Source organism: Gigantopelta aegis, chromosome 8 (assembly GCF_016097555.1).
Source record: "Gigantopelta aegis isolate Gae_Host chromosome 8, Gae_host_genome, whole genome shotgun sequence".
Taxonomy (NCBI): domain Eukaryota; kingdom Metazoa; phylum Mollusca; class Gastropoda; order Neomphalida; family Peltospiridae; genus Gigantopelta; species Gigantopelta aegis.
In genome coordinates this window covers 8,100,456-8,119,370 of record NC_054706.1, presented here as the reverse complement: position 1 = coordinate 8,119,370, position 18,915 = coordinate 8,100,456, and the positions used below count along the sequence as shown (strand labels likewise).

At 34.8% G+C, this 18,915-nt stretch overlaps 1 protein-coding gene across 5 annotated transcripts in view; it reads left to right on the top strand.

Moving 5' to 3' along the window:
* Positions 1 to 18,915, top strand: part of LOC121378822 (protein FAM13B-like) — a 117,119-nt gene that overhangs the window by 92,632 nt on the left and 5,572 nt on the right. For 3 of the 5 annotated variants that reach the window (XM_041507152.1, XM_041507151.1, XM_041507155.1), the window contains 11 exons: positions 1,155 to 1,223; positions 3,929 to 3,994; positions 5,434 to 5,483; positions 6,214 to 6,272; positions 6,801 to 6,882; positions 7,882 to 8,066; positions 8,494 to 8,577; positions 9,360 to 9,443; positions 14,181 to 14,264; positions 16,471 to 16,700; positions 17,112 to 17,213. In XM_041507152.1, coding sequence (XP_041363086.1) covers positions 1,155 to 1,223; positions 3,929 to 3,994; positions 5,434 to 5,483; positions 6,214 to 6,272; positions 6,801 to 6,882; positions 7,882 to 8,066; positions 8,494 to 8,577; positions 9,360 to 9,443; positions 14,181 to 14,264; positions 16,471 to 16,700; positions 17,112 to 17,213 — 1,095 coding nt within the window. The remainder of the gene's footprint in view (positions 1 to 1,154; positions 1,224 to 3,928; positions 3,995 to 5,433; positions 5,484 to 6,213; positions 6,273 to 6,800; positions 6,883 to 7,881; positions 8,067 to 8,493; positions 8,578 to 9,359; positions 9,444 to 14,180; positions 14,265 to 16,470; positions 16,701 to 17,111; positions 17,214 to 18,915) is intronic. The other 2 variants (XM_041507153.1, XM_041507154.1) reach the window with 2 other exon arrangements.

The following is an 18,915-nucleotide window of genomic DNA, read 5'->3' as shown; positions in this document are numbered from 1 at the left end:
CTGCGGATGATGTTCTGTTAATTCTTTCCCATCCACTTTTGACTGTGGTCAAGATTAGCAATACTACCGTTAAGATCCATTTTCGACTGTAATAAGGCATGAACATTCACACAAATTATCATGATTCTGTGAGGGCTAGAACATAGTAGAATAATAATCAAAAAGGCTCAGTGTACTTTTGTTTGGACTGGTGTTCGTGTTTTGTTGTTATATGAAAATATCGAAACAAAACAAGCAGAATTTGTGTAAACGTTATTAACAACAATGAGCACACTGGTTGTTGATATTTATAAAATGTCCCACCCTCCTCCTCCCATACACACACCTAACATTTTATTAGTTTGTTCTAAAACCAGATTGGAAACCAGATTGGTTACTGTGTTCACAAGCTAACAGACATATATAAATTGGGTTCAGAACTCTCAATGCCAAGAGGAATCTTGTTAAAAATGTAATATTAAGAAAAAAGAAAGAACAAAATGTCTGAAAGAAAGTGAAAAAAGAAAGGAATACTTGACACCTCAGCACCTGTTAAATTATAGCTGTTAGTGTCTAGCAGATGAATAATTTACACACTGATTGAGAGAGAGAAGAAGAAACCTGTCATAATAGAGGGACTATTCCTTTTGAAAAGCAACAAGGGATCTTTTATATGCACTTTTTGATAAACAGGACAGTACATACCATGGCCTTTGACTTTACAGTCGTGGGACACTGGTTGGGACGGGCAAAACAGGGTCCATCAAGGCTGATTGATCTGTCCTTTGTCCTCCCATCATGCCTCAAGCAAGTGCTGTACTGCTAAAAGCTCAGATAGACTGGATGAGGCACATGTGTGCGGTTCGGCTAAAAACAATTTAAATACATTAGTTTTGATGAGTCCGTCTAGACTGGATGTTTACATCTGCTAAACGCATGCAGCCAGCCTCAGTGAAATAATCATACATAGTGTATATGCCCAAAACTCAAGCCACAGATGCATCATACACAACCATCCGACCACAGGTATGCACTACATTCAGTCTGTTTGAGACTTAAGCCACAGGGCTATTTTTATGAATAGGTCAGGCTATAGAATAAAGCATTTTTTTTAAATTTGGTTAAGTAAAGCACCACTGTTTGTGTAACCCGGTTGTGTGTTTTCCTATCACTAGCTGGCTAAGTGATGACGACATCTTCGAAGCACCGCAATCTCCCGGTCTTAGAACAACTTTTTGTGACAGGTGAATGTTTGTCAGGTGTTGGCAGTCCTTCGCTTGTAGTGTGTTCTCGTCATAGACTCAGTCTGTTGTGGCTTCTGTCTGCTTCATTTGTACAGTATCAAGTATTATGCTGTTTGCTGGTTTGAAATATTGTACAGTTTATGCTTCTTGATATTAATTTATCTAATTTTCATTTTTTAAATAATTTTCAGCCGTGAAACTTCTGATTGTAAATATGTATTGGAAATTGTGAAATGCATGTTAATAATTATAGGACGGTGCACAAAGTATTGATATATTCATGGTGTTATAAAGCATTTAATTTTTTTTAAAGTAAATAAATTGGTAAATAATGTGATTTGTAAACCATAAACAATATTGATAGCAATGGACTATTATTTACTTCCTTTCTTTTTGTTTGTTTTATAATAAAATAAAATAAAATTCCTTTCTTTATATTTCTAGAGGAATTATAATAGGGTCCAATTATTCTAACAGTACAAATGTTTTTAAAAGGTGTATAGTGCAAAATGAGCTTGCAATGCATTGTATTGAATACTCTGCATGGATTTAAAATTACACTAGGTGTGGGAATGGAATTTGTGTTTAATGACACCCCAGTACATAGTTTTGTTAAGACATTTACAAAAAACCCACCCAAAACCCCAGACACAATTATTGTCTGGGTTGGTTTTGATTTTTGTGTTTTTATTATATGGAAGTTTGGGCCAGGTTTTTTTATATATATATATATATATATATATATATCCATGTTAAGTTATTATATATATATATATATATATATATCTATATATATATATCTATATTATATATATATATATATATATATATATATATATATATATATATATATATATATATATATATATATATATATATATATTAATAACTTAACATGGATATATATATATATATATATATATATTTTTTCTTTTCAGTTTTTCTTTTTATACATAACATACCTACCCCCAAATAATATGTTTAGAACATTAGGACTGAATGCCTTGGATTCATTATCACAACAGCCTCTGCAGGACTTTTTATTTAAATACATGTTGTACTGCTGGTGGAATATCATTTTTCAGAAAAACCCCAAAGAAATGAACAAAAACCACCACAATTTATTATATCTTTGTAACATCAAGGGTGTCATTGGATCAGTACCATGCATTATTTTAATACTTGATTTGCATAATATTTATATATTTATTTATATATCATCTGTTGCATTTACTTCATCTGAATATTTAAGCCGTTTTAAAAAGAGGAATAATAATTTATAAAAAAAAATGAAAAAGAAAGCTTTAAATAACTGTATTTTAGTAGAATATTTAAAGCAAAAAGACCTGTATCAATTATAGATCTGTATGCATGCAACACCATACAATTTCAAGTGTATCACTTTTATATTTGATTGACATTATTTTGTATTTTATTGGATGCTTGTTTGTTCAGTATAGTAGCACTGCCACACCTCTTGTTACTAGTTAAGTCCTCACAATAGTACATTTTTACGACAACCCAGTTTTGTTGAATGCCTTGTTTACTGTACCTGTACAGTAGGCAAAATTAGTATCATTTGAATCAATTAATAAAGAAATTATTTAAGTTTCTGTAAGAGATAACAAAATAGCTGAAAAAACTATTTATTTCATTTCCATATTCTTTTTCTTTATTTTAAAGATAAAGAATATAAAGTTAAATTTTGGATATTCCAATGGCCAAAATTATGATATTAATCGGAGAATAGAATATTGCATTGTCCCATTTATTAAAATTTTGACTGCCATTAAAGTTTATTTCTGTTGACCGTTCCTTCTTAATTTTTTCTATTTTTTCTTTTACAGATTTAAATGATTAAAGTTTGCTAATTTTTTAACCACTGTTTTAATTCATTTGTACTTTAGCAGTGATTCATTTGCATATTATATGAACTGCAAAATATCGCCGCCTCTCAAGTTTTTAATTAAAAACAACTTCTGTTAATTTATATAAATTTAAACTAAGAAATTTTAACACAGCACCCATCATGTATTTTTTAGTTCAGCTGAAATACACTTAGTCACAATGGCTCCCAAAAATTAACTGCCACATTATGCTTTGATTAATGATGTACATGGTGATAGTGACTGAGAATTTGATTTCCAGGCTCTGTGCTATGAGGTGTTTGTGAGTGCAGTGTTTGATGATAATGGTGTTGAAACGAATTTGCACATTTCGTTCAGTAGTTATCTGCCAGTGAGGAACTTCATTTATTTTGCACATATGTAGTTGAATGAATGTTTCCACTAATCACATATCAGTGAGTTACGTGAGCACTGTGTTATACTCTCTTAAATAGTTAATATTTTGTTTAATAGTCATCTGTAATAAAGGTTATTTTAACTACATGAATGACCAACCAAACACCCCCCACCCACCCCCTCAAATTTCTTTTAATAATAATTAAATGAAATAAAACATTTTTATTATTTAACCAAACCTTTAAGCATGTTAATGGCTTTACATTGGTTAATAATTTGAAAAGTTTGTTTTCCTTTAATAGTCAATTGAGAAATTAAAAACAGAAAATATTATATATGCAGTACATTCATACAAGAACTTTCTCAGATGACAAATTGTTCACTTTTGTCGTCATTAAAAAAATGTCGATTTTAACAATACTGAATAACTGATGATGCTAACAATGTGATTGTTTGTTTCAGTGCGTCTGTGAACACGGATATCCCCCCTTCCCCACCTGTGGATCAAGACGTGTACAGAAAACACAGGTGAGAGGATTAACCTCAATGAGCTTAACATAGGTCAGATATTAACCTCATTAAAACAGGTGATAGGATTAACCTCATTGAACTTAACACAGGTCAGATATTAACCTCATTAAATGAAACAGGTGAGATGATTAACCTCATTGAACTTAACATAGGTACCATATTAACCTCATTAATGAAACAGGTAGATGATTAACCTCATTGAACTTAACATAGGTAAGATATTAACCTCATTAAATGAAACAAGTGAGATGATTAACCTCATTGAACTTAACATAGGTCAGATATTAACCTAAATGAACTAATACAGTTGAGATGATTAACCTCATTGAACTAAAACATGTGAGATTATTAACCTCATCTAACTAAAATACAGGTAAACTATTAACATCATTGAACTAAAACACGTGAGATATTAACCGTATTGAAGTAAACATAGGCGATATGTTAACCTTATTAAACTTTAAACAGGTGAGATTATTAATCTCGTTGAACTAAAACAGGTGAGATTATTAACCTCGTTGAACTAAAACAGGTGAGATTATTAACCTCGTTGAACTAAAACAGGTGAGATTATTAACCTCGTTGAACTAAAACAGGTGAGATTATTAACCTCATTGAACAGACACTTGTAAGTGATGATTATCCTCATTGAAACTAAAATGAAATCACTGGATATTCCCCATTCCCCACATTTGGAAACTCCAAGTTTTAACTTTAAGACTAATTTCTGATACCATAACAGACGATTACATTATATCCTCGTTTAATTGAAAACCGTATGACTAAGAGGAAATGGCTGGTGCGCATGCTCAGTCATGTCAGGCTATCAATTTAATGTTTACCTTGTTCAGTTTAGAAATAAAATGTATAAAAAGGTAAGTACATACTCACGTGTTATCTCTGTTCCATCAAGAATTACACCAGGTGGTAAGAAATGTCATTTTAAAAGCATTATAAAACCGTACTATGACGTTATCAACATAATGGGAACAACACAAAATCGGCTTTTCCCGCGAAAACAGTCACGTGACCTGAAAGCAGCTATTCGGAAGTGACCAGTCATTACTCACTCGGCAGTGCTAGCAGACGTGTTTGGTTGTGTGGATTCCGTTGTGCACCTGTTGCTGTTTAGGCATGCATTTGCATTACATTCAGTAAGATTCCAGGGCACAAATTAACTGTAATAATACATTTCATTGTGCATAAAACATATTTTTACCCGCTTATTTTCGCATTTTTAAGGAAATTTGTTTTAAGTGTACTTCCTTAACAAGAAGTTGTTCTCATGTCAACGATCGAATATGCACAGACATTACACAATACCAGGAAATAAAATAATACGGTTTTCGATTTCGTACGGTTTTTGACATAGGTATTTTTTTATTTAGTTACAGTTGCTATCAGTTTTAAATTTTTTCTTTTTTTCTTCTTACCAGCGCGGATGAAGACAGTCAGAAACTAAGACAACTGACCAAAAAGATTCAGAGTAAGTATAGACGTTCTGTTCCATTCACTTCCTTGTACTTCTTTACTTTAGTATGCTACAGTTTACCATTAAAGTAGCAAACAGTGCTTCTGAGCAAGCCTACCATTGGAATTGCAGGCCTTGCCATTGAGCTAGTCTGACATTAAAATGTCTAGCCTTGCCATTGAGCTAGTCTGACATTAAAATGTCTAACCTTGCCATTGAGCTAGTCTGACATTAAAATGTCTAGCCTTGCCTAAAATGTGTAGCATAGCCTAAAATGTCTAGCCTTAAGTTAACATTGGATTGCAAACCTTGAGACAAGAAAATGATTTATTCATATTTTTAAACTCTATTATTTATAGTCAAATAAGATCTGTGTTTAATGTTTTTAAAGTATTTTAAGTCATAGCTTTATGACTTTTAAACATTAATATATTCACAGAGAGAGAGAGAGAGAGAGAGAGAGAGAGAGAGAGAGAGAGAGAGAGAGAGAGAGAGAGAGAGAGAGAGAGAGAGAGAGAGAGAGAGAGATGGGAAAGAAGGAGGGAGAGAGATAGTGTGTTGTGTGTGTGTGTGTGTGTGTGTGTGTGTGTGTGTGTGTGTTTTCTTACATTTGACCTTTTAAAAATAATAATTAAAAAAATCATTATGCTTTTGTATAATGTAATTGTTTTACTACTCAGGTATGTTTCCCTAAAATAAAATTAACATTAGTTTTCATTTTCAAATCTGGTTTTTTTTTCTACAGCCTTAAAAAGAAAAATCAAATCATTTGAGGAGCACTTTGAAAGACATCATGGATATAGGGTGAGTAACTATAACAGTAAAGTTTTACAGTAGAAGTAGTAGAGACATTACCTGGTTGATAAATTTGCCTTTAATTGACATCAACAAAAGACAAGTCGTAAATCATTAAAAGTCACTGGCCTGCTAAATCCTTATCTTATAATAATTAGTGCGTTTCGTTGAAACTGTTAAGAAATGTATAATTTTAGAGTATAATAATTAATACCGGTACATGAAACATGGATACTACTTGTTGTTAGAGTAACTTTGTGATCATGTCAGAGCTTTCTTATCATCTCCCTTGAACTGGCTAGTACAGAGATATGGTTTTAAAAATGTTAAAAGTTTTGTCAGTTTTGATTCTTATTTAGCTCTTGGTTATTTGTTACAACACAGATTTTGTGATGTTCTATCTTGGTCCATCTAATCTTGGATTTTGAATGCAATAGTTTTTTTGTTTTTGTTTTCTATATAAATTGAGTTGTTCAGATGGATAAACCTGTTTTTGTTATTTTGGTTTGTTTTATTAGCATGTTATTTCTGTTTCAGCCATCTCAGAGTGACAAAGCGGCCAAGCCTGAGATAAAGAAGTACATGACTGAGTTGTCTAAGGCCAGGAAGGATCTGAAACGTGAGTCGGCCTCGTCTGGACACTTACTTGATTAAACTTTGAGTCTTCAATAATCATTTTGTTAAACTGTGCTTCTGAGTTTCAGTAACTTCCTTGTTTACTTTTATCGATTAACCTGACCTAATAACTGTCAAGTTTTACTGCCTCATAATTATATGAGTTATTTTGACCTAGTAACTTTGTGAAAGTTCACTGCCTCAAAATTATCTGGGTTATCCTGACCTAAAAACATTGTGAAAGTTTATTGCCCGATAACTATCTGGGTTATCTTGACCTAAAAACATTGTGAAAGTTTACTGCCTGATAACTGTCTGGGTTATCTTGACCTAAAAACATTGTGAAAGTTTATTGCCTGATAACTGTCTGGGTTATCTTGACCTAAAAACATTGTGAAAGTTTATTGCCTGATAACTGTCTGGGTTATCCAGACCTAAAAACATTGTGAAAGTTTACTGCCTGATAACTGTCTGGGTTATCTTGACCTAAAAACATTGTGAAAGTTTACTGCCCGATAACTGTCTGGGTTATCCTGACCTAATAACTCGGTGAAAATTGACTACCTCATAATTAAAATTCCTGTTACAATCACTGCTATTTAAATCCATCCCACTGGTATAGCTGTAGCATCGTCAGTTTGTTTACTTCTCAATTACGTCAGGGAACATCATATCGGATGATGTCACTTTATATTGATACTTTGTCTCATTTAGTGTTATTGTTTAGGAACCAAACATGGAATTAAAAATAAAATATGAACTTTTAGTGTTATTATAAGTATGTTTTAAATTTAATTATAAGGATTGTATGTGATTTCTTTTACATTTATCGGGATATGAATAAAACAAATTTATATTTGTAAACTTTTTAATTGGGTTACAGAAGATTGGTTACAGAAGATAACAGCACTGTATTTTATATTTGAATGATGCACATAGGTTTTTTAAAAAATCCAACTGTTTGTGAAGTGCTAACAAGGTTTTTTTTCTCTAATCTAACAAGGTTTCTTTTCTAATCTAGAGCTGAAAGAAGACGCTGAGATGGGAAATAGGAGTCGCCATGGAAGCGGTGCTTCATCGTCGGGGGAAACGCCGAAGACATTAAATGAGATCCAACTGACTCTGGAAAACATCTACACCAGTCTGAAGGAGAAGCGATATGACCAGAAACGCCCACAAGAGATCAACGTACATCACTTTCTAATACAGGGGGGGGGGGTCTCATCATCAGGGAGGGATTTACTCTAACCAACAGTTGGGATTAACAATTCAGTCCTAAGTGCACTATTGTTTGCGGAGGAATGTTTATTGCTGTTAAATAAACTATGATTTCTCAGGTGTAAAACTAGCTTTGATAAGAATAGATACAATATTTTAAGTGCAAGATATTAAAATAATTATAAATATTGATGTAATAAGAATTAAATAACTTGAAAACATTACATACTTTGCTATCATGCAAGATATTTCAATTTCTCTTCATCAAAGCAGACATGATTTCTCTTTATCTCTCTGCATATCTTTTTTAACATTAAGTATTTTAGCAAATGTGGTTATATTGGATTCTAAATAGATTTCTGGATGTTACTACATGTTTCTTGTTTTTTTGTTGCAGATGATGAACCGAGAACAAATCTACGATGAGAAGCTCGCTGTACAGAAGGCTTTGTTACACTTCGAAAGTTTACATGGAAGACCTGTAAGCTACTTCTGTCTTTAAATCACTTAATATAATGCTGTTATATTCTGTAGTTTCAGGTTGGCAATAAAATATATGTTTCAATATAAAAATGACACATACATTTTAATGAGTACTTATGTGAGAAAAATAAAACTCTGTAACATTTATAAATATAAAATCATATTCATTAGTTTGACAACAAGTAGTGCAATGCTTTTTTCAAACTGTGATATCTTTAAGTATTATTTCATAGTCTTCTGATATTTAAAAAATAATACTTCCGAAGTGTTGACATAAAGTAGTTGACTGATAGAATTCTCCCATTCATAATAAACAATTAATCCGTTATTAATTGATCATTAATTTTTGTGTGTAAACTGATAATTGGCAGCAACATTTCACTAGATATCCAACACTAAAAACATTTAAGCAATCTTTTGTACTATTACCAAAAGTAACTTGCCATTTTACTCTTGATATTTTTTTTTTTTTTATTTAAAATGCTAATTACGGAGTTAACAATTTTTTATTTAAAATGCTAATTACAGAGTTGACAATTTGTTATTTAAAATGCTAATTACAGAGTTGACAATTTGTTATTTAAAATGCTAATTACAGAGTTGACAATTTGTTATTTAAAATGCTAATTACAGAGTTGACAATTTGTTATTTAAAATGCTAATTGCAGTTGACAGAGTTAATAATTTTTTATTTAAAATGCTAATGACAGAGTTAACAATTTTTTATTTAAAATGCTAATTACAGAGTTAACAATTTGTTATTTTAAATGCTAATTACAGACGTCCAAGGAAGAGAAAGATCTGATGAGGCCGCTGTATGACCGATACCGATCCATCAAACGCATTCTGTCAAAACCAACGTCAGTAAGTACACATATATACTGAGTAGATGGTCTTCTCAAGTAACTTATACCTCATTCTAGCAAAACATTTCAAATGTGTTTGGTCAGTAATTCCAATTTGGCTTGAAGTAAAAAGAAAAGGAAAATTCTTTTGGAAAAAAAAAAATTAAAAAAAAATTCATAAGCAAATTATGAAAACATTGGTCAACATAATTATAATAGTAGAGTCAATATAAGGTTTGACCCTCAAAAAATTGCTACAAAATGTTTTTTGGTGGTTTTAGGTTTGTTGAGTTGTACATAATAACATACAAAAAATCTATTAAAATCAACCAATCAGAAAGTAGGAAAATTAGGTCAAATCCAATATGGCAGATATATCAACCTTTTAGGCTTTTTATCTCGGACATGGTGCAGCAAAAGCCCATTACATTTATTATTCCTGACTAGGAAAGTGACTGTGAGGATTCTAAAAAAGATGTCTATGATCTTGCAGCGACATCATATGGTATCATGACATCACGTTCCAATTTGGTTGCTAAAACATCCAATATTCAAAAACTATTTAAAGTTGACTGAATTTTATTTGAATGATATCATTATTTGCAATGGCAAAATATCAATTTCTAATGCCATTTTGAATAATGCTTCTTTGCAAAATTAATGAACGTGAGGTCATGATAACCTGTGACATGTAATCCACATACTAGCATTCTTGTTCATCCATAAAACGACTCAAGTTGACATGACCCGCAAGCAGCTATAACGGGTTGTCCTGCAGGCAGCTGAGCAGTTGCATGGACCACCTTCGGGAGATTGTCGGGGGTAGCATTTTGCATTAAATGATTGTCTTCAGCTTTCCATTCCCAGTTTACTGGATTCATGTTACCTTCCTTTCCAATCCATACCATGATCTGGTAGTAAACTGAGGCAGTGGAATTTGGTTGAAGATATAGTTGGGGGAAGATGTTCAGGTGTAACAAACGATTCTGCTGCATCCATTTTTCATTGAAAATGTTATAGTGCAAGGTGGCAAGGGTATCTGTAGATGCCCCCCCCCCCCCCTTCAAACAGGATAGCCATGGGAAGTTCTCCATGATGTCACTTGTCGGCCAGGTAAACTGGGATGCACAGGATTTCAGGACAGAATCACCTTTAACAAGTTTTTGGAAAGCAGACTTCAGGGGGTTTTGGCTTTGTCAATCCTTTTGAATGAGTATATGTATGCAGGCTTTCCTATCATTTTGGTGATGATTTTCTTTCCAAGACTCTTAAGTCATGCACATTCACATCACCATTTCCCATAACACCATTTAATATGTTTCTTAAAGTTGGGTCTGTGGAGAATGGCGTACAGGGGACCATTTTAAAACTTATTTTCTCTAGGTCAGACAAATCCCTCTTGATTCAGTGGATTCCTTGTGTTGTTCCCTTGTGATGTATGACCAGTTGTTAAAATCCTGCATTGCATCATTGTATTCTGAAGATATGGGGGAAGACCTTGTCCATAATACACGTTGTTCTTCTGTCATTCCACTTCCTCTTGTCAGGCCGCCAGTACCCTTTACAGATCGCATCAATGTCTGCTCTATCACCAGGTCTGACTCAAGGCCAGCCTAGAAGTGATCAGGGTGTCAAATAATGTTGAACGCTTGTTCAAACTTCCTGAAAACAAGAGGATGGGTTGTGTTAAGCTCGTTCATACTTTGTAAATAGAGGTAGACAGATTTTAGGTATTTAAATGCCCAACTACGGCAAAAAATGGCAGACAGTCAGATACGGCTTGCAGGTGCATTATCCATGACCCCTTGCGACCAGCCTTGACCAACGTTCTAGCAATCTGTATAATTCTTTGGTAACCAAGCCACAACTGACTGGCTGTTGAGCAAGCAGAAAGTTCTGTCTTGCTTTTGTCCATTTCTGTTTAGATTTTGGCTATCATTTCAGATGTGCTTATGGATTCTAAAGTCAATTACACCCGCCGGCGAAGAAGTGTACATTTTCTCAGACTGATTTACGAGTGATGCAAACACAGGATCATTATCCATCATGTCTGACATAATCATGTGATTAAGACATTTGTCCACAAAAACAAATTACAACGCAATGATCCCTGGAATGATTTTCCTGTCAGCATTATGTACCACAGCATTTTCACCATAAACAACTCCTAGAATTTTTTTTTTAGTCCTGTGCCTTCCATCAGTGTACCAATTGCTGTACCAATTCATGAATGTGTGAAAACTGCTGAGCATCAAAACAATCGTTTTCAAATTACTATTCTTTGATGCATTGCTGATAATTTCGGATGCCTTCCAGTATAAAGGTTGGTCAAATGCTATTATTGGGCATACATAGTACTTCAAAACAAGATTAAAAAGGTAATTCAGTGTGGATGGAATACACGTCTTGTCTTCAGAGTATATGTCTATCATGGGCAAGAAAACAACAGAAGACTGACCAAAATGAACATAACCTTCATGAACAATATGCACCATGCTCTGCCAATTTGGTGTCAGCTTGTGGAAATTGAACAACAGTTCACATAAAGTATCTACTCGCCTATCATAATCACTGAGTATGGGAAGTTATTGAAATTTGACATTGCAGCAGAGTTAGCAAAACGGTAGTCCATTATCTTGATATGTTTAAATCTGACAGACGTTGTTCTCGGTACAATACGATTTGTCTTCTTTCCTGGTGTTAGTGTGGCTATCATATCCAACCCATGAAATGGCCTATTTCCATTTATTGTGAGGATGTTGTGGTCAATCTCGTCTGCAGAGAATAACAATGTTATCCTTGCCTAGAAAATCTGGGACAACAGAATTAGCGGCATTCTTTTCAAACCGTTGCACTTTACTATAGGAGGAGATAAACCCCATTTCAGAAAGTGTCTATAAGGAATCTAGATCTATATAAATGGTGCATCTGGGCAGCAAGTTTTATCTGTAATGCCACGACAACAGCACTTGGCCTAACAACTTGAATAATTGATTGACCAATCGCTGCCACTTTTCTCCAAGTATCTTTTCCAACAAATAGCAAATCCAGCATCGTATGAAGGGTGTCTAGAATTAATTGCAAAGCAGAATCCAGTTTCACCATATGACTATCTAGATACTGATCAGTAACAGAAGCAACATTGTTTTTTCTGTCACTTTTGACTGACAGCAGTTTCAAGTACATTGAGATTCCTCATCACCTTCCTTAGCACTTTGGAAGTAAGACCGAAGTATTTGTACACTTTTCTCTGTCCTAGTCATAAGTCATGAAGGCCTTCCCCTCCTGCTATGATTTAGTTTGTCCTTAATGTAGTAATGTCTATATGGAAGAGAATCTTTACAGCATAAATATTTTTTCATTTTACACCTCGTCAGAAACTGTTAATTGTTCCTCATCATTACCCTCTAAGTAGGAACATATCTTGAGAAAGGCTTGCATCTGGTCTTGCATTTATGATTAGACATTTCTTTTTTGATCAGTATATTCATATTAAAAAAAGAAGATTAATATATAACAGCAACACATATATAGTAATAATATTGTCTGAAATGTGTCGTTAAAACTAATATTTTATAGTTTGCACTTTTAAATGTGATATAAACAGAATAAGAATTAGTTAATTGGTGGCCATATTGAATTGTGACGTCACCTGGCCATTGGGGTCATTGCCAGGTTGGTCCTATATCGAGTTTTACTCCCAACTACATGCAAAGTGGCATGTTAGTATCACATTTTGCACTTTTATATTATAAATGTTACTTAGCCAATTACTAAATATATATGCATTTTCCATGTACTGTCAATGTATACATGTAGGTTGGCAACCATTTTGTTTCTCTATAGTCATTCAAATGAAATTTAGGAATGTTTTTATTATATTGGGTTTCCTTAATACCCTAATACATCTTAAATTAGTAGTTTGTTTTTATTACTAAATTCGCATGGAATTACATAAGTAACCAAAGTAAATGGTTCCTATCGCATCCATGAACCGTAATGGCCATTTTGAATTTTTTGAATTATTAAGTCACTGACGTAATATAAAGATTATGCACTTACAATATAGAATCATTATTTGAAAACTAAATTAGTTTTACTTATTTGTTAAACATTTGGCTGGTCTAAATAGTCATTTAATTGAATTTGATTTAGTTTTACTGAGTGCGAAATCAGAAACAGCCATCTTGGATTTGACCCAGTTTTAACAGCTTTTTGCTAGTCAGATTTTGATAGATTTTTTATATGTTATTTCCTATGTCCACGAGTACCAGAAACAATTAAAAAACCTTTTGTAGCAATTTTTGGGGGGTTAAGGTGTTTTTTCTCACATATTGACTCTAAATAAAGAATATTATTCACCCAGTTTGCCATAGTAAAAAACAATGATTTGCTCATGGAGTCTGTAATTATTATTATCTTTGTTTTTAAATCTCACACACATATAAAATGAATCTGAGCAGGGAACATTTTGTTTTCAAAATCTTGAGAAGTGATATTTCTACTGGATTGAAAATTGATTAGCAACTACTGTTTTATGTTTTAAAATTGTGTAGCGATCTCTGAAACTTGTGTAGCTAATCACAGTGCGATACTGAACCAAATGTTGGCTGATCTCCCAACAAGTCTGCATTTTAATGTTTTTATCTTTTATTAGTAGGCCCTTGTTTTGATGAGGTATAACAAATATCAACATTAATATTGTGTGTTCAGGATATTTCAGTGTTATCTGTATCATCTGTAATTTTCTTTGTAGCCACGCAATACACTTGACCTTGAAACTGTTCCGGAGGACAAACCGTTTGAAATGGCGGCTGGAGTGACCACAGCTTTCAAACATGTGAGTATGTTGTGCTGCTGTTCACTGTATTCACAACATGACGTTGTGCTGCTGTTCGCTGTGTTCACAACATGACGTTGTGCTGCTGTTCGCTGTATTCACAACATGACGTTGTGCTGCTGTTCTCTGTGTTCACAACATGACATTGTGCTGCTGTTCTCTGTGTTCACAACATGACGTTGTGCTGCTGTTTGCTGTGTTCACAACACGATGTTGTGCTCAAAGATTTCATTTCATTTGTGTTGAGATTGCTGTATAATATTGCAAAATATGTTTTCTATGTGATTTCATCTTTTCTTAGTATTTTTTGTTTGATTTACGTGTTTGATTATACACCTGTCTTCGATGGGTTGCATTATGGTTTGGCATTTGTCTGTCTGTCCATATGAATGTCCATCCATATATCCATCCAAAAACTTTTTATTTCCAGAGCAAATCTTTCTTATCAATTCATATACAGTGAAACCCCTCAATACCGGACATCCATGGGACCAAGTAAAATGTCCGGTTTTCAGAGGTGTCCGGTTTTCAGGGGTCTGCCTGGACGGAAATACCTTCCGTTCTCCATAAAATAGGGAAAGTGTTAAAGTGTTTTAAAACAAGAACAACAATAATAATAATTAAAACATCTGCCATACCAGTTCATTGAGCTTATCAAATTTACATGCGTTATTAAACTGCCGTTTATTCACGCTAATATTCTTTTCAAACTCTGCCTTACAAACCTCTCGTTTTTTGATGATATCTCCAACTGTTGATTTGCCAATACTAAACTTTTCACTCAAAGATCTTAACGTTGGTTTAGGTACACTTTCGAAACTTTTAATTATTTTGAGTTTATCATCGAGCGAGAGTTCAACACGGCGACATTTATCTGGACGTTCCGTCAAGTTGAAAATCGACATGAAAATGAAACACTACTAACATCTATTCGACTACGCAAAGCCAACATATACTTTTGCTTACTCTTTATTTCGCTAAACAAACGTTTAAAAAAAACCCAACACATTCACAGAATAGGAAGGCAGCAAATTAAATTCCCTGTTATTTGTGTCAATCTTTGAAGCAAATCATAAGACATGTTTGTGAAGGATCACATTTAAGACCTTAAAACACACTCGTAACTTAATAAAGACATCTAACCCAAACCCGAACTCCGCTAATGTTAACCATAATTACAACACAATCAATGTGTTTACAGTACTTAACTCCATACCACAGCTTGCGATCAGTCCTTTTAATTGTTTATTGTCAAGTTGCTAATCTTGCCTGCTGAGCGGTACCTGTACTGTATGCAGCGGTGATTACACTGATAACAGCGATCTCGAGCATGCGCATATTGCACTAGCCATCGGTGTTCACAGACAGGTGGGCGCCATATTGATTGGTATCGGTTTGATCGTCCGGTTTTCAGGGGTAGGATTTACACTAAGTTGACACATTGGGACCGAATTGTTTGTCCGGTGTTCAGTTTAGAGGGGTTTCCGGTTTAGAGGGGTAAAATATAGTGTTAAAAGATGTGTAAATCACGGGACCGCGGAAAACGTCCGGTTTTGAGGGGATTCCGGTTTAGAGGGGGTCCGGTGTTGAGGGGTTTCACTGTAGTATCACTAAACCTTGCATGCAAGTACAACATTGGATGGTGGTGTGTTGTGTACCGTAACAGATCACTGCAACCTTCTTTTCGTGTATTCTTTTCACCGGTACTCTTTGTTTTGAATGTTACATCAAATGCACATGTCATTTTTTGCCAGCTTCACCATTTTAATGTACCATATTCAATTCACAGTGATGAAAACCACTTGAAGGTTATAATCTGTATCACTGTATTATATTCAGTGATGTCATTCCTCCAATAAATTTGAGGAGTGTGGAGTGTGAGTTTCCACTCCTGTGTTTTTAAAATATATGCTGAATGTGTTTGGTATGCCACATCTATTTTTGTTAAAACAAAATAACATGAGACATGTACCGATTCCCCCCTTCCATGCTACAGTTATCCTTATTCAAAGAGATTGATTAAATATGGACTTCAGGTGTTATTGATTACGTAATCATCTTAATCAGTTAGCAAAGTGAGAAGTGAACAGAATTCTAATATGTTTATTTCAGTGTTTCATGGTCATTCTACCTCATCTACATACCAATTGTCAATGTCAGATTCAGATGTGAACAGAATTCTAACCTGTTTATTTGTTCATTACAGGGCCATCCAGTGCGTGTGCCGACCGCCGACTCGGAGCCTGATGAGCTGGACGCGCTTGTCGAGATGTCGGAGTTCACGGTGACGCAGGACTTCTCGATCCTGCGCGACACGGTGCGCCCCCTCACCTACGAGAAGAGCATCGGCCACAGTCCCAAGATGAAATCCCCTGACGACGGCGACGAGAGTCCGACCGATCACCAGACACTGGAGAACGTACAGGAGCTCACCATGTGAGTTACCTTTGTAACCACACGATGGCTGATCGGAAAATGATGTTTATCGGTTTTATGTGAAGACTACTTTTTAGAATGACTAAATGTTTGATACCTAATAGTCAATAATTAATTAATCAGTATGCTCTAGTAGTGTTGTTAAACAAAATAGACTGGGTTTTTTCATTCATTTGTTCATTTAGATAGCTGAGGTATTATCCAGGATGGCAACCCTGCACCTTAATTGAATATAAGCACAAAAGTAAATTTTTAACAAGAAAAGCTTCGGACTACAATGTGGTAGAATCTTGTTAAAAAGATTTTGAACTGGAGAAGAAAAACTGTTTGAAAAATGTTTAGCTAAAAGTTGAAACGAGAAGCCTGACATTGTGTAGTTTTATAAACATACTGTGTGATTTTGTTTTTCAGAGAAGAACTGCATGATGAGCTGTCCAGATCAAGGCTTGAAAAGAAACGGATAAGAAAAGTTTTGCGAGTTTTTGAAACAGATTTTTCAATTCAGAATGGAAGGTATAAAATGTATTTTGGACACAGAATATATTTTTCTATTAAAAAATGATGTCTGACTTTGGCTAGATATTAAAGTCTGGTCCTATCAAACAGATAAAAAGAAGCTTGTGAATATGTTTATACCCACCTCGATAGTGTAATGGTTAACTTGTCTGTACTTACCTCGATAGTGTAATGGTTAACTTGTCTGTACCCACCTCGATAGTGTAATGGTTAACTTGTCTGTACCCACCTCGATAGTGTAATGGTTACTTTGTCTGTACCCACCTCGATAGTGTAATGGTTACCTTGTCTGTACCCACCTCGATAGAGTAATGGTTACCTTGTCTGTACCCACCTCGATAGTGTAATGGTTAACTTGTCTGTACCCACCTCGATAGTGTAATGGTTAACTTATCTGTACCCACCTCGATAGTGTAATGGTTAACTTGTCTGTACCCACCTCGATAGTGTAATGGTTAACTTGTCTGTACCCACCTCGATAGTGTAATGGTTACCTTGTCTGTACCCACCTCGATAGTGTAATGGTTAACTTGTCTGTACCCACCTCGATAGTGTAATGGTTAACTTGTCTGTACCCACCTCGATAGTGTAATGGTTAACTTATTTGTACCCACCTCGATAGTGTAATACCCACCTCGATAGTGTAATACCCACCTCGATAGTGTAATGGTTAACTTATCTGTACCCACCTCGATAGTGTAATACCCACCTCAGTAGTGTAATACCCACCTCGATAGTGTAATACCCACCTCGATAGTGTAATGGTTAACTTATCTGTACCCACCTCGATAGTGTAATACCCACCTCGATAGTGTAATACCCACCTCGATAGTGTAATACCCACCTCGATAGTGTAATGGTTAACTTATCTGTACCCACCTCGATAGTGTAATACCCACCTCAGTAGTGTAATACCCACCTCGATAGTGTAATGGTTAACTTATCTGTACCCACCTCGATAGTGTAATACCCACCTCGATAGTGTAATACCCACCTCGATAGTGTAATACCCATCTCGATAGTGTAATGGTTAACTTATCTGTACCCACCTCGATAGTGTAATACCCACCTCGATAGTGTAATACCCACCTCGATAGTGTAATGGTTAACTTATCTGTACCCACCTCGATAGTGTAATACCCACCTCAATAGTGTAATACCCACCTCGATAGTGTAATGGTTAACTTATCTGTTTTGAGGCTGGTATGGAGGCAGGACATGGCCCAGAGGTAAAGTGCTTGCTTGATGCGTGGTCGGTTTGGGATTGATCCCTGTTGGTCGGCCCATTGGGCTATTTCTCGTTCCAGCCAATGCACCATGACGTATATTCAAAGGATGTGGTATGTATTATGATACATATAAAAGATCCCTTGCTACTAATGGAAAAATGTAGCTGGTTTCCTCTGTAAGACTATATGTCAGAATTACCAAATGTTTGACATCCAATAACCAATGATTAATAAATCAATGTACTGTAGTGGTGTTGTTAAACAAGACAAACTTTGAGGCTGGTAGGTACTGGGTTCTCATCCCAGTAACAGCTAAAAGTCAGAATGAGTTTAATGGCTTTGTGTAGAGATGTAACCTATACGCTGACTTTCCTCTCACGAAGCACTAACCACTAATCTCTGTACTACACCAGCCAGTGCACCACCACTGGTATATCAAAGGCCGTGGTATGTGCTATCCTGTTTGTGGG